General features: G+C 39.8%; 1 protein-coding gene across 4 annotated transcripts in view; it reads left to right on the top strand.

Moving 5' to 3' along the window:
* Window positions 1-16237, top strand: part of lpin1a (lipin 1a) — a 49487-nt gene that overhangs the window by 18817 nt on the left and 14433 nt on the right. For 3 of the 4 annotated variants that reach the window (XM_060933489.1, XM_060933486.1, XM_060933487.1), the window contains exons 4-14: window positions 3595-3878; window positions 8797-8910; window positions 9163-9261; window positions 9349-9478; window positions 11721-11747; window positions 11946-12240; window positions 12318-12411; window positions 12531-12709; window positions 12820-12913; window positions 12995-13064; window positions 14147-14239. In XM_060933489.1, coding sequence (XP_060789472.1) covers window positions 3595-3878; window positions 8797-8910; window positions 9163-9261; window positions 9349-9478; window positions 11721-11747; window positions 11946-12240; window positions 12318-12411; window positions 12531-12709; window positions 12820-12913; window positions 12995-13064; window positions 14147-14239 — 1479 coding nt within the window. The remainder of the gene's footprint in view (window positions 1-3594; window positions 3879-8796; window positions 8911-9162; window positions 9262-9348; window positions 9479-11720; window positions 11748-11945; window positions 12241-12317; window positions 12412-12530; window positions 12710-12819; window positions 12914-12994; window positions 13065-14146; window positions 14240-16237) is intronic. The other variant, XM_060933488.1, reaches the window with a different exon arrangement.

The raw sequence follows: 16237 nt of genomic DNA, 5'->3' as shown, positions 1-16237 counted from the left end.
CCCTAGCATCCAAGAGGCAGGCCGACAAACACCGTTCTAAGGCGCCCACCTACCGGGTGGGGCAGCAAGTCATGCTCTCCATGCGCCATCTGCCTCTCAGAACTGTCTCCCGCAAGCTGGCTCCCAGATACGTAGGACCCTTCCTCGTCAGTAAGGTAATCAATCCATGTTCCGTCAAACTGGCATTACCACTCACCATGCGACGCATTCACCCCACGTTCCACGTATCACAGTTGAAACTTCTTGTCTCCAGTTCTTTGTCCCCACCCTCCAAACCTCCTCCTCCTCCCAGGTTTATAGATGGCAGCGAAGCCTACACCGTCAAAAAGCTGCTGAAGGTGCTGCGGCAAGGCAGAGGACTTCAATACCTGGTGGACTGGGAAGGTTACAGTCCCGAGGAGAGAAGTTGGGTCCATGCCAGGTTCATCTTAGACCCAACCCTCATCACTGACGCTCTTCCTAAAGCGCCTGGAGGCACTCGTTGAAGGGGGGGTACTGTCACGCTCCGCCTCAGACATCCGCTCCTGAGTTTGCGGATCTTCCACGTCAGCTCTGATCCGGATCCGGGATGGGAATTCCATCTTGCCTGCTTCCCCGTTCAGTGAGTGCTCACCTGCATTCACTTCCTGATTACCACCACTGCCTTTTTAAATGCCATTCTCAGCCACAGACCGTGCCAGAATGTCTCATATGTAGACTCTAGCTGTTTTTTTGCCTCTAGAGTTTTTCATGTTTTTTTTCCTTCCAAGTGTTTTTTCATGTCTTTGCCTGCCTCGTTTTTTTCAAGTCAAGTTTCACATTTTTTTATACTGGGCTATTTCCGTTATTGTTTTCTTAAGTTTATTTACATTTTTGCCACGACTCTTTCTGGATTAAACCTACTACGCTTCTTGGATTACTGTCTGTGTGCGTGTTCTGGGTCCTAATTCACCACACCTCCAACAACCCTAACAAGTACCTTGTTTATGAGAGAGGTCTGAGAAAAATGGACAGACTGGATCAAACTGACAGGAAGGCTACAGTAACTCTAATGACTCAAATGGTGAGCAAAAAAAGCATCTCAAAATGCATAACACACCTTGAGGCAAATGTAGACCCAATGTAGTCTTCCACCATCGTAACCCATCCACCTAAAGTTAGGCATGTTGTGCATTCTGAGATGCTTTTCTGCTCACCATTTGAGTTATTTGAGTTACCATGGACTTCCTGTCAGATACCAGTATGGCTGTTCTCACTGACCAAGCACAGAGAACAAAAGAAATTTAATGTGTCATAAATATCACAACATAATTGACAAATATAACAATGTGTCATAGATATAATAACATAATAACTCTTTTGTAATTGCTAGGATTTTTCTTCTTAATATTATTATTGTTGTTCTGGTTTTCTGCTAAAATGGTATGGAGAGCAAAGGAAAGATCATCTCATCTCATTATCTCTAGCCACTTTATCCTGTTCCACAGGGTCGCAGGCAAGCTGGAGCCTATCCCAGCTGACTACGGGCGAAAGGTGGGGTACACCCTGGACAAGTCGCCAGGTCATCACAGGGCTGACACATAGACACCAACAACCATTCACATTCACACCTATGGTCAATTTAGAGTCACCAGTTAACCTAACCTGCATGTCTTTGGACTGTGGGGGAAACCGGAGCACCCAGAGGAAACCCACACGGACACAGGGAGAACATGCAAACTCCGCACAGAAAGGCTCTCGCTGGCCACAGGGCTCGAACCCGGACCTTATTGCTGTGAGGCGACAGCGCTAACCACTACACCACCGTGTCACACAGGAAAGATCATATAAACACCAAATTTGGAGAAAAGATGAAGTTTACCGCCCACTACTCAGGCACTTGAAGGGACCCACATCGGCCTGATGGTGGTGCAATAGCACAAGGTTTTATGTTGTGGTCCACATCTTATGAACTTGCAAAGTAAATTCTTTCTGTGGCTAATTCCTTGGGTACTCACAAACAAACAGAACAAAACATCTAGAGGTGTTTTTGTTTGTTTGTTTGTTTGTTTGTTTGTTTGTTTGTTTGTTTGTTTGTTTGTTTGTTTGTTTCCCCCCCAGGACAACTAGTCCAAGGATTTTTGGTTTATCTTCACCAATTTGGTGCCAAACTACTTAGCAGAGAGTGAACTTCAATAATGATCACAAACATTTTAACTCATGACTGCTTGTGCATATCCAGAAGAAGCTTGAAAAGCTTATACAGGACAAGATTCTAAGTTTGGTGCATGGTAATACAAAAGGGGTGGGGCTAAGGTCAGATAATTGTTTCTTAAGAACTGTAAATCTGATTGAGTCGAAATTTATGGTCCATCTATGTGCTAATCTGTAGGTGGATTTTTGATGATGGACATCCAACACGCGCGCGCACACAAACTATATGATGCAGTCTTATTGAAATTGGCCACTGGGGGCACTATTCATATTTGTGCAAACAAAAACAAGCATATCTCTTGGAAAATAAGGTTAGGTTAGGTTAATTTCTTTCCTCACACTCTAAAAACTTGCCTTTAGGACCATTTGGCTCTGTCCAGTTAAATTTTATGCAAAATATCTCAGTTTTGGCCCTTATCAAAGTCATACAAATCCTTATGCTTGCCCATGTTTCTTGCTTCCAGCACAGCAACTTCTTGAACTGACTGTTCACTAGTTCAGCTAATACAGTGCATATCCCACCCTTTGACAGGTGACATTGTAACAAGATAATAAATGTTATTCACTTCACCTGTCAGTGGTTTTAATGTTATGGCTGATCTGTGTGTATGTGGAAACCCTCCCAGAAGAGTAGAGTTTATTATAACAGCAAAGGGGGAACTACATCTGGAAAGCGATGTTCAAAAAAGCATATATGGGTGTGATGTTCAGGTGTCCACAAACTTTTGGCCAAATAGTGTAGATCACCTGTGTGTCTAAGCAGAGAAAATCTCCAGGCTATCACAGCTCCCTGTTTTTACTTCTGGGGTTTTCTCTGCTCATGGCGATTCACTGACTAAAAGGTAAAAAGACAGTGAGACAGAGATAAAGAGAGACCGCTCATTGGTCATTTTGTTTAGCAGCCGATGACGTTTGCCTGGTTGGATTTATGGCTTATTACTATTAAGTTTACAGAAAAATTTAATCGAATGCAAAACAGCATTGCAATCACTAGAAAATTAAGTAAGAGACGATGTTTTTTTTTTCTACTTAATTCTGATCCAAGGGTCGAGCAAGTCAAAAATAGCTAGCGATGAGAGATAGCCTGCCATAGACTATGACCCAATACCTCCCTACTGTTTGTTTTTACAACACGTCTAGATACACAGTTGAAACAGTCTGACCCCAGAGCGATAAACTGCACATCTGCACTATAAAATGTTTATTTCTGAGACACTGCTCATATTTGTGTTATGCAGAAACTTGTCGAGATTAATGCTGATATTTGGCCTGTTGTCTTGCATAGTGGTAGTAGCATAGTAGTGTACTGTATATACATTGTTACTTGCAGCTTCTTGCAGTATCTTGCAGCTTTAAGGTTATTATCATGATGTAGGGCCGTCTCAAACTACTTCAGGCTAATTGTTAAAATGTTGTCCGCAGGAGATGGTGCCATCTCATCTGGCCACATCTCCAATAATAACTGATGGCTCCGCATTGATGGAATCCCAGATGGGGAAAAGTGTGTCTCGTCTGATTGAGCCTATAACTGGGACTTCCATCCAATCTGTGGGCCCCTCAGGAGAGAATGGCATGAAGAAGAGGAGGAAGAGAAGAAAGAAATCCAAATTAGACAGTGTGAAGCGAGAGGACAATGGAGACTCAGAGGATGAGGACATGTTCCCCATTGATATGAGTTCTGATGATACAGAAACCACACCTAGCAGGTGAGTATCCAGATGAGCAGTCGTAATGTCATCTTGTGATTAACTGAAGAAATTGTTCAGGAGTCCTTCAATCCTTGGGCCTCACTGGATGGAATGGATATTGGCGGTTAGATTTCACTTAGTCTGAAAGCAAAACACCAAAGTATGTGTGTGGCAGTCTATAGAGCCCTTTGCTGTTTGTAAACAAGCAGAGGTGTGCATGCAATCTGATGCTACTTGGTTATAATCTGACTGAAGAATCTATCAAGAATTGTATTTAGGAACTGGAGTGACATTAGCTAAAATGTTATCTGTGTATTATTTTGGATTTCCACTACAGGACAGTGAGTGCTATTCAGCTAAACTAACCCTTTCAGATGGCTTTATTCTAGAATATCTTTATGGCTTGGTGTCCTGTCAGTGGCTAAATGATCTGAAGCGGTGGCCTGGCCTGCGATAGCTGGACATACTATATATATTGCAAGCATTTATACTGGAGAGAAACTGAAGGAATAAAAGTCTCTTAATGCTTATAACTTTGCTGTTTGTGGGCTCAGTCAAGATGTGATGCTTTACAGTTACAGCATTGCACACATCCTAGCTATAAACTCATTTCTCAGTGGAACAAAGTTACCCAGCTAAACGTGTCCATTATAGGTACACTATATTGCCAAAAGTATTCGCTCACTTGCCTTGACTCACATATGAGCTTAAGTGACATCCCATTCCTAATCCATAGGGTTCAATATGACGTCGGTCCACCCTTTGCAGCTAGAACAGCTTCAACTCTTCTGGGAAGGCTGTCCACAAGGTTTAGGAGTGTGTTTATGGGAATTTTTGACCATTCTTCCAGAAGCGCATTTGTGAGGTCACACACTGACGTTGGACAAGAAGGCCTGGCTCTCAGTCTCCACTCTAATTCATCCCAAAGGTGTTCTATCGGGTTGAGGTCAGGACAATCTGTGCAGGCCAGTCAAGTTCATCCACACCAGACTCTGTCATCCATGTCTTTATGGACCTTGCTTTGTGCACTGGTGCACAGTCATGTTGGAAGAGGAAGGGGCCAGCTCCAAACTGTAAAAACAGTCTGCATGCCTAGGTGCTTGATTTTATACACCTGTGGCCATGGAAGTGATTGGAACACCTGATTCTGATAATTTGGTTGGGTGAGCAAATACTTTTGGCAATATAGTGTAACTAGATTAGATTAGATTAGATTAGATTAGATTAGATTAGATTAGATTAGATTAGATTAGATTAGATTAGATTAGATTAGATTAGATTAGATTAGATTAGATTAGATTAGATTGAACTTTATTGATCCCTTTGGGCGGGTTCCCTCAGGGAAATTAAGATTCCAGCAGCATCATTACAGGATAAACGGAGAATAGAAAACAGAGAAAAAAACTTCTAGATAAATTAAATTAATTATTTACATATGAGTGATTCCACGCTTATGGGTACTGAAATGGGGACATGAACTTATTCACCTAAAACCATTTCTTTTTTTACCATCAGGTCACAAAACATGTAATCTTTAATGAATGATATGTTAAAAGATAACTTTAATTTTCTGAGATGTAATAAAAACATTTATATGCCAAAGTCAAGCCTATGAGTTCCAAAATGATGTCTGTTACATTACTTCTGTTACGATTGTCCATCTCGCGTCTGTTACAAATTAATTACAATCTAGCTATATACCATGTTAATCTTATTGAAAGAATGTGTATGTTTATTCTACTACACATGTTTATTAATTATATTTGCTAAAACATCACCTTCCTATGTTTCAAAAAGTAATTCTACATTGTTAAAACTGAGAATATATAACAACACTTCTGTTACGTTCTGACTTTGGCATATAAATATGTTTTTATTACATCTCAGAAAATTAAAGTTATCTTTTAACATATCATTCATTAAAGATTACATGTTTTGTGACCTGATGGTAAAAAAAAGAAATGGTTTTAGGTGAATTTTTAAAAATAAGTTCATGTCCCCATTTCAGTACCCATAAGCGTGGAATCACTCATATACAAATATAAAACGAATAAGATATGGGGAAGAGAGGAAGGGGGGGGCAGCAGGAGAGGTATTGCACTTTATATTGCACATTGTCCAGTATTGCTTATTGTTAGGCTAGGCTACTGCTCCTTCCCGTCCTCTGTCCTCCTGTTACACACACACACCCCAGAGAGGAGTTGTACAGTCTGATGGCATGAGGGACAAAGGAGTTTTTAAGTCTGTTCGTCCTGCACTTGGGAAGGAGCATTCTGTCACTGAACAGGCTCCTCTGGTTGCTGATGACGGTGTGCATTACCTATAGTGCAGCCATTTGCTAGCTAGTTTCTTGATGTAGATTTTAAATGTGGAATGTAGGTTTGTTACTAGCGAACCAAGTTTGTTAAATTCTGAGTTAGCAAGCCAGCTTCACTGATATGAAGTTAGCTAATTAGTTGAGACGATATAAGCACTACAGAGATGGAGCTTTTCGAACCTGCTATCCCTCCTGATGGCCTGTAAACACACCTGTCTTATGTTCTGTTGGCTTGATAATGTGTCTAATTTGATAGTGTGCTGTAAAAAATGTATTTATGAAAACTTTCTGAATCTGACAGTGCGGCATTTTAGAAAACAATTTTTAGATAGCTGATATAAATTACTATAGCCTGAATGCAAGAATAAGTGAATAAGTACATTTGTGAGAGGCAGGCTGTGACGTTTTGTTCATACTCCATAAAAGTACAGTGGTGCTTGAAAGTTTGTGAACCCTTTAGAATTTTCTATATTTCTGCATAAATATGACCTAAAACATAATCAGATTTCACACAAGTCCTAAAAGTAGATAAAGAGAAAACAGTTTAAACAAATGAGAAAAAAAATTATACTTGGTCATTTATTTATTGAGGAAAATGATCCAATATAACATGTCTGTGAATGGCAAAAGTATGTGAACTTTTGCTTTCAGTATCTGGTGTGACCCCTTTGTGCAGCAATAACTGCAGCTAAACATTTCCAGTAACTGTTGATCAGTCCTGCACACCGGCTTGGAGGAATTTTAGCCCATTCCTCCAGACAGAACAGCTTCAACTCTGGGATGTTAGTGGGTTTCCTCACATGAACTGCTCACTTCAGGTCCTTCCACAACATTTCGATTGGATTTAGTTCAGGACTTTGATTTGGCCATTCCAAAACATTAACTTTATTCTTCTTTTGACCATTCTTTGGTCGAACGACTTGTGTGCTTAGGGTCATTGTCTTGCTGCATGACCTACTTTCTCTTGAGATTCAGTTCATGGACAGATGTCCTGACATTTTCCTTTAGAATTTGCTGGTATGATTCAGAAGTCATTGTTTCATCAATGATGGCAAGCCGTCCTGGCCCAGATGCAGCAAAACAGGCCCAAACCATGATACTACCATCACCATGTTTCATGGATGGGACAAGGTTCTTATGCTGGAATGCAGTGTTTTCCTTTCTCCAAACATTACGCTTCTCATTTCAACCAAAAAGTTCTATTTTGGTTTCATCCGTCCATGAAACATTTTTCCAATAGCCTTCTGGCTTGTCCACGTGATCTTTAGCAAACTGCAGACGAGCAGCAATGTTCTTTTGAGAGAGCAGTGGCTTTCTCCTTGCAACCCTGCCATGCACACCATTGTTGTTCAGTGTTCTGATGGTGGACTCATGAACATTAATATTAGCCAATGTGAGAGAGGCCTTCAGATGCTTAGAAGTTACCCTGGGGTCCTTTGTGACCTCGCCGACTATTACATGCCTTGCTCTTGAAGCGATCTTTGTTGGTCGACCACTCCTGGGGAGGGTAACAATGGTCTTGAATTTCTTCCATTTGTACACAATCTGTCTGATTGTGGATTGGTGGAGTCCAAACTCTTTAGAGATGGTTTTGTAACCTTTTCCAGCCTGATGAGCATCGACAATGCTTTTTCTGAGGTCCTCCGAAATCTCCTTTGTTTGTGCCATGATACACTTCCACAAACATGTGTTGTGAAGATCAGACTTTGATAGATCCCTGTTCTTTAAATAAAACAGGGTGCCCACTCACACCTGATTGTCATCCCATTGATTTGAAAACACCTGACTCTAATTTCACCTTCAAATTAACTGCTAATCCTCGAGGTTCACATACTTTTGCCACTCACAGATATGTAATATTGGATCATTTTCCTCAATAAATAAATGACCAAGTATAATATTTTTGTCTCTTTGTTTAACTGGGTTCTCTTTGTCTATTTTTAGGACTTGTGTGAAAATCTGCTGATGTTTTAGATCATATTTATGCAGAAATATAGAAAATTCTAAAGGGTTCACAAACTTTCAAGCACCACTGTGTATGAGAGAGAGAGAGAGAGAGAGAGTTTGTCTTGCTGCTGAAGAATGAATTCCATGAAATGCCTTTACACTCAATCCAAGCTCATGTGAACCCTTTATAATACTTCCAAGCTCATGTGAACTACTCTATAATACTTATAATATAATACCCTTTATAATAATAATAAAAATTGGCATTCAGTCTTTCCTCCTCTCAAGCAGCGCTAAAACATCTTCCAGGAAGAACTTGTTTTTACTGCAAACCAAAGATTTTTTTTCTGTAATTCCTCTTATCAGTAACAGACTAAATTTAATGCTCTCCCCTTCACAGAGTCACTTTTCAAGGTGCCAGTAATTAAACAAAACCATATTGGAAAAAATAAACAATGGTTTCACTGTCACAAGCCCAAATAAAGAAGTCTACTGGGAAAGAATTTCAGCTCTTTGGATCCAGTTTGGATGAAGTCCATAGGCTTGGTTATTGAAAACCTCACTGTTCCTTTAAGGGGAAGAGGCCCATGAAAGAATGCCCTGCCAGCTGAGGGAATTTAGTCATTCTTGTATACAGTTGTTTTTTTTTTCTGTATGTTTGTCTGTTCCCAGATCTATGCCATATGACCCCTATGCTGAACAGGTCAATAGTGGCCCACCCAGTAGCTCATTTATGCAGAGCAAAGAGTACTCACAACGCAATGAAGATTGGACAAGTGTGCAAAGGTATGCCAATGAACCTCCCTAAAAATAAGAAAAAATTGTGATCATAATTGTAATAATTTTGGTCATCACAATTCATGCTACGTGTTCCCCAACAATATTTCCAATCTCATCTCATCTTATTATCTCTAGCCACTTTATCCTGTTCTACAGGGTCACAGGCAAGCTGGAGCCTATCGCCCAACAATATTTTTTATTTATTTATTTATTTATTTTATTTAAGTATGTTCACATTTTAACTAATTGCTTTCACAGAACAAGTGTGGAACCAGCCTGTACTCTGTCTGTCCCAACTAATGGAGGTCTGTCCATCTCTTGCCCACAGCAATCCTCCACATTTCCAGCTACAATTAGGTATCAGTGCATCTAGAGTCTCTGCCATCATAATGTTTTTCAGTTAAAGCAGTTATGTTCACCCTCTACTTCTCTCACTTGTGCAAGTATGGGACATGACTCCTTGCCTTCTACACCCAAGAGCGACTCAGAGCTGCTGGTCAGTCAGATGGCCAAGGGGAAGGCAGAGAACCCTGAGATGCTGTGGGCCTGGGGGGAACTCCCTCAGGCTGCCAAGGTACCAGAACAGACCATCATAATTGAAGAACTTCTTTAATGCTTTGCTATGATGAAAAGGATGACAAAATATGTACTGATAAGAAAAATGTTGCTAGATTGTTTGAATAATTAATAAAGTAGTCCAGATAAGTGTTTGTCAGTCATGTTATATGTATGGAAATTAAAGTCACTCATTTTCTGATCTGGTTAAGTATGAAACTTCAGATCTTTTTTTTTTTCTTTTGTTTTTTTTACCCACACTTTTCTCCTAAATGTGGTCACCTAACAATTCCCTCCCATCAGTCAGCTTTCCCTTATTGTACAGCTATCAGCTGGGGAGGACAAAGGCTAACTGCTTGCTCCGAGACACATTAATGAATTAAGCTCACGCTGCATTACAGTCAAATCTCTATCTACCCTCTTTCACATAAATGAGCTCACAGAATCCCATGACTGGCGAGTGTCACTGTTATTGACAGTGGAGAGAATACACCACCCCTCCCTCCGAGACAGCATTTGCCAATTTTGCCTTCTTGGCTTCCAGCCACAGATGGTTATGATATTATCGGGATTCAAATGATCTCTGGATGACAGGCTGAGCACTTATTTTGTTGCGAAACTTAGGCCCTGTCCACACGGCAACGGATTCAGGTGAATCCGATACAATTGTTTATCGTTTCGGCCTGGCGTCCACACGGCACCGGCGTTTTGGGTGCCCCAAAACGCAATCTTTTGAGAATGGGTTCCAGAGTGGAAAGATCTGGCAACGTTGCCGTTGCGAAGTCGTCTGGATGAGTAGAACAGATTTGTTTATGATGACGTCACAACCACATGACTGTGAGTGCTTCACGCCGGGTAGAAGTGTAACGAACTCGATGCGAGTTGTCAACAAATCCTATAACTTGGTTCATGAAACGCCGTTTACAAAATATTTTCACTGTGAATATTTATTGTGTAATGGTGCAGAGAGAGAGAGAGAGAATAGCCCTTAGGGCAGAGTCAATCCCGCCAGCAAAAATAGGGAAAAAAAGGAGCGATCTCACCTCTTCAGATGTTGGTTTAAGTCCTACAATACATTCCTCAAAAAGGGTGTAGAAGAACAAATTAATCCATCAACGTGTAGCATTCAATTTATTCCGGACCATTAAAGACGCCGCATTCCGCGTAGAATCATACGTCATCCTCGCCGCCATATTGGATGGGTCAAAGCGGAGAATAAAGATGCCTCATTCATGTGCTGCGTTTAACTGTACCAACAGGTTTACCGTCCAAACGAGATCACATGGGATTACCTTTCACAGGTGAGACTGGAAAAATACTTTTCATTGTATTTGGTCATTATAATGTAATTTTACAAACAGATTTTTCTGACTTTGTGGCTAATATGAAGTCTCGCGCATAATAGTTTATGCGCATGCGTCCTTACTTCTTCTATCGTTCTGGTGTCTCCGAAGGGACCGTCTTACAGCACCCCTAGAGGTGTGGCGTGTGTATTGCATCGTTTTCAGCAAGCGTTGCGTTGCCATATGGACCTGATATTTTACTGATCGTTGCCCATTTGGACGCGATATTTTTTTAAATAACATCTCGTTGCCGTTGTCGTGTGGATGTAGCCTTAGAAGCCTCAGACAGTGTTTTTAAAAAAAAAAAAGAATATTCTGGGGTTAAGTTCAAAGATACTAAAGGTTAAAATTAATTGTGTTAAAATGTTCCTTTATGCAGTTTCAATAATGCGCATGTTTTTAATGTATCAAATACAGTACACTTCAAATTATATCTGGAAGTCTAGAAATAAAATAATTTAAAAAAAATCCTGGGATAAAACAGTCATGAAAAGAACTGAGATTTAACTGACAAGTATCTGAAAATAAGAAATGCAATGAATAAAACTCATACTTAAAATCACCTGTAATCATATATTACAAAGGCAGTTAATTTGTAACACTTTGTACCTCACCTACTTAGGTCAAGATAGAGACCTACCTACTTTAATAAGATGTTGTTTTAAGGGACTGTGTGCTACAGTGCCCTCTACAATTATTGACACCCCTTGTAAAGATTAGTATAAAGGGTTGGGGAAAAAAAACTTTTAATCATCTTTACCAGGGGTGCCAATAATTTGAAGAAAAAAAAAGCTTCTCTTACCATCCTCTTCACTGTACGTGGGGACAAAATAAACTTGGGTCCTCTTCCAGGCAAATTTCTAACAGTACAGAATAATTTTGTTTCAATTAAAGGTTGTTTTTTTCTCATTTTTTCAGTGTGAGAAGAAGCTGCTTCACCAGAAGGTGGGGTTTTTTTCTAACCCATTTTACTGATCTTTACAAGGGGTGCCAATAATTGTGGAGGGAACTGCAAGTGTGATCTTGGGAAAAAAATATGTTTAGTACTATTCCACTTTCAGTCATTTTTAAATGGGTCATTTGTATATACAAGAAATAAGGGTCAAAACCTCTTATTACCAAAATCTTTATCTTTTGGCACAGCCCATATTCAAGCAGTCCCTCACAGAGCCCATGCTGGTGACTCCAGCATCGATCCCCATGTCAGACAGCATGCACTTTCATGCAATCACAGGAGTTGGAAAAGTGGAAAAAGTGGAGGAAAAGCCTCCAGTACTCAGAGCCGAAGAGGCAGGAGGTCCAGTATCTGTTCTCGCTCCATCTGTGGAGGTGGAAGTGATTGGTGCAGCAGCTCACTTTATTGCTGATCTGGAGGATGAACTGCAGAGACCTGGGGTCCAGGTCCACAGTAAAACTGACTCTCTGTCAAAAAGAAAAGGTTGGTTTTCCTAAGGCTTCTCTTCAGTCTTTGGGCTTTCAAGCATCAAGATTCAAGTGATGTTTATTTATTCTTAGACAAAAGAAGTCATCATCTTGGATCAGATGGTGTGTATTTGGATGACCTTACAGCACTGGAGCCTGAGGTCGCAGCACTCTATTTTCCAAAGAAGTGAGTAAAATAATTCTTCTTCCTAATGGCATATATGAAGTAAGCACACTGGTCTAGTTTTATTTTTGCCTGATCAAATCTGAAATCATTCTGATACAAGTAATGCTTTTATTGTACAGTGATAGCACAGGGTTAGTTAGGGGTAGGACAGAGAGGAGTACCAATCAGTCACCTCAATCAGTGGGAAGCAGTGGCATGGACAGCGGAGTGGACAGCTTTTCTGATCAATCAGGAGAGGTGCCCAGTATTGCCATCTCTTTGTGTGGAGGATTGACAGAGAACCGAGACATCACTCAAGGTAAACAGTTGTTTTGTACCGTAAGTAAACAGTAAGGTTGGTTTTAGAAGAAATTATGGTTTCATCTATAGAAGATGTTGATCAACAAAGCCTGTATTTTGCTTTCACAGAGGAGTTTGAGGAAAAAGCAGTATCCTATCAGGAGTTTGCTAATAATCCATCAATTATTGATGACCCCAATCTGGTTGTAAAGATTGGAGCTAAGTATGGAGAATATTTCACTGAATAATAAATTATCTTTTTATTTTAAAAAATCATGATAATAGTTCTGTTTATATCTGTAAGGTATTATAACTGGAGTACAGCGGCTCCTCTTGTGCTGGCTATGCAGGTGTTCCAGAAACCCTTGCCAAAGGTAAAACTGCATACTTATTATATAAACTATTACAGGATCTTTCTGCAGCAGAGGGTTTCAGTCTAGCCTTTATGGGCCATGCCAGTTTTTTGCTGTGCTCAGGTTGTTGATATACAGTATGTTCCCCAGGTTATCATGGGCTGCAAAGGTCTCACCCATTTTAGATATTGTGTTTTGAGACCCAGAACCAGAGATGTAGTTAAGGCCAGACTACTTGTAAAAACAAGACCAGTACAAGTTTAACACTTTTGAAACTGGTAATAATATGGCCATGGTATCGTAGCAACCCAAACTTGTGACAAGCTGCAAAGTATTGATTTTTTTTAAAGGAGCTAAATGATTCTGAAATGACCCTGATAGAAAACTACACAATTCCAGAACAAATTCTTGGTTTTCACTGCATGGGAAGAACGTGCTGGATGCTTGTCAAGGACACATGGTTGGTCTTTGAGCAATAGAAAAGATATAGCAAGAATTTGGGAATTGTATATAACTAAATTTTAGACAATTTGGCGGGGGGGGGGTTGTATTTTTTTTTCCCCCAATTATAAAGTTAATCATACCATAAATATGTAAACCAGAGATAAGACTTAAATCCATTTAAAAATATAAGATAAAATGTTCTGCAATTATTTTCACTCACGTTGTCTTCTAGTGCAATATTTTGTTGTATTCAAGTTCCTCATACTAGCTTGCACCCTAATGTGTTCTCTAAATGTTCTGATTTGCTCTATGAGGCATTAAACTCCTGTAAAAAGACTTAACTTGTTTTTTCCCCTCTTTTTTTTTATTTCATTTCACTCCCTCAATCCCATCCCATTTGACACTGTTCTAAGTACTCATGCCTGAGTTATATGTACTCTGCTTTAGGATTCTTTACTTATTGCTTTCCCACTGTGTTTTGCTCCAATCCTGTATGTCCTACTTTTATGTTTGTGAGCGTGCGTGTGTGCGTGCGTGTGTGTGCCTCAGCTACTGCATGCCTATCTCTGTGTACATGGTCACAGCCATTCATAGTCATTTAGGTTTTTGAGTTTTAAGTTTGGGTTTTGAGTATCAGGAACTCTATGCATTTGCTCCAGGCTGCATTGGAGAATATTGTGAAGGAGAAAATGCCCAAGAAAGGAGGACGTTGGTGGTTCTCATGGCGGGGGAGAAACAGCAGCTCCAAGTCGGTACGCTGGCATTTCAAATACTGTAATTGCTGTTCATGGTAGAGATATTCGATCATTTATACAACTCCAAATCATAAAAAAGTTAGGGCGGTATATTGAAATTAAAACTGAAAACAATGATTTGTAAGTAATCTTTGACCTATATTAGACTCAGAACCAGGGTTGAAATTTAGCAGTCGCATGGTCGCCAGTGGCAATTAAAAACTGACCAGGGCCACTAAAAGTTGAGGTTTGGTCGCTCGAAGGGTGACTATGATTTGAGAAGGACAAAAAAAATTACAGTAAAAATTGTTCCTTCCTTGGAGTACCTTTCTTTTCTTTGGTTTCCTTTCCTCAACTCTAAGTTTGTGAATTCTAGTGAAAGTTTAGTTCTAAAGTGCAAAATTCAAAGCCGTTCGTGAGTTTTCAGATCGCTCCACAATATCCACAACTTTCCCAAACTCTGACGTTTCCTATGATTCATTGCTGCATCATAGTGTAAGCCGGTATCTTTCTTCCTCTCCGCTGTGTTGACGTTTGTAGCTGACGCTAACTGCTAGGTAGGTAAGATCAAAGATGACTAAAAGATGGTTACACGAGTCTGATTTTCTGACGTGCTCTGGGGATAATACGATCAAAGTGTCCCATCCGTCTACCCTCATGGAATGGATAGACGACATGAAGCTGTGGCCCGATGTCAGCTACATTGACATTGTCGATTATTTTATTCTTAGTGAGGGCGTTGATGGCGAGGAGCTAAGGAATTACAAAAGCACCGAGGTGTACAATTATACACAGTAATAAAATTGGCAAAATTATGTGTGAGAGAGAGGGTGAGTTTGTTTGCTTAAAGGCTGAGGTTGAGCCTAGCCAGAGCAAAAAATAAATAAATATAAATAAATAAATAAATAAATAAAGGGAAATCCTGCAGTCATGCAGCAGCTATCATCTGGAAGGTAGGCTACATTAGAGTAGAGTGATTGTATTATTGTATTGATTTACTAGTAATGTAGTGTTTACATATTGTAAGTCGCTTTGGACAAAAGCATCTGCCACATACCATAACTATAACCATATTAACCATAAGCACTTATCTCTAGTCTAATGGAACTCTACCAGGCTACTGTACCATGATGTCTCTTGTATAGGCTCAGGAAGCAAAAGCTAGGTCAGAGAAGCATAGACTAACCATTTTAATGCAGGTACAAATGCTATCAAACTTTGGAAACAATAAACATACCATACTTAAATAAGTCCTTGTCTATGTATTTGTCCAAGCTTCTTCAACTTTTTAACTACCCTGATCATTCCAGATATTGGATGGTATTTGTAGGCTATTTGTTTACACTAATACTTCAGCACTGGTCCCGCTTGGATTCTCTTGGCTACATGCATTTATTAGTCACTGGATAAAAAACATCAGCAAAATGACTGTAATGTAGTGTAATATTTGAATAATGTACAATATCTAAACAACAGTTACATACAATTAATGTTGCTGATTAACCCATTTCTGGGGGCATACGTTAAACACCGTGGGGTGTTTATTCAAATAAAAATGGTTTTACATTTTATAAAGTTCAACTAGAAGAAAGTTAAGGGCCACTTTATTTTGGCCTGGGCATTTAAGAATTCAGCGATACTGGCCTGAGTGGCGACCAAGCACCGAAGGTCATTTTTAGCCCTTCTCAAAACAATACAACAACACATTATTTGATGTTTTATCTCATTAATTTTATTGTTTTTGGGGGGTATGTTTTTTTTTAAATAAACATTTAAAAAAGTTGGGACAGTAAAGCATTTCCCACTTTATAATGTTTCCATTCCTTCTCACAACACTTAAATTATGTTTATGGACTGAAGACACCAAGTGATGAAGCATTTCAGGTGTTTTGTCCCATTCTTCCTGTAAACAGGTCTTAATGTGTGTAACAGTACGGGATCGTCAGTGTCATATTTTTCATTTCTAAATTCTCCACACATTCTCTATTGGGGACAGAGGGGACACACCCTCTTCTT

Source organism: Neoarius graeffei, chromosome 11, assembly GCF_027579695.1.
Source record: "Neoarius graeffei isolate fNeoGra1 chromosome 11, fNeoGra1.pri, whole genome shotgun sequence".
Taxonomy (NCBI): domain Eukaryota; kingdom Metazoa; phylum Chordata; class Actinopteri; order Siluriformes; family Ariidae; genus Neoarius; species Neoarius graeffei.
This window is presented reverse-complemented; position numbering and strand designations above follow the sequence as displayed.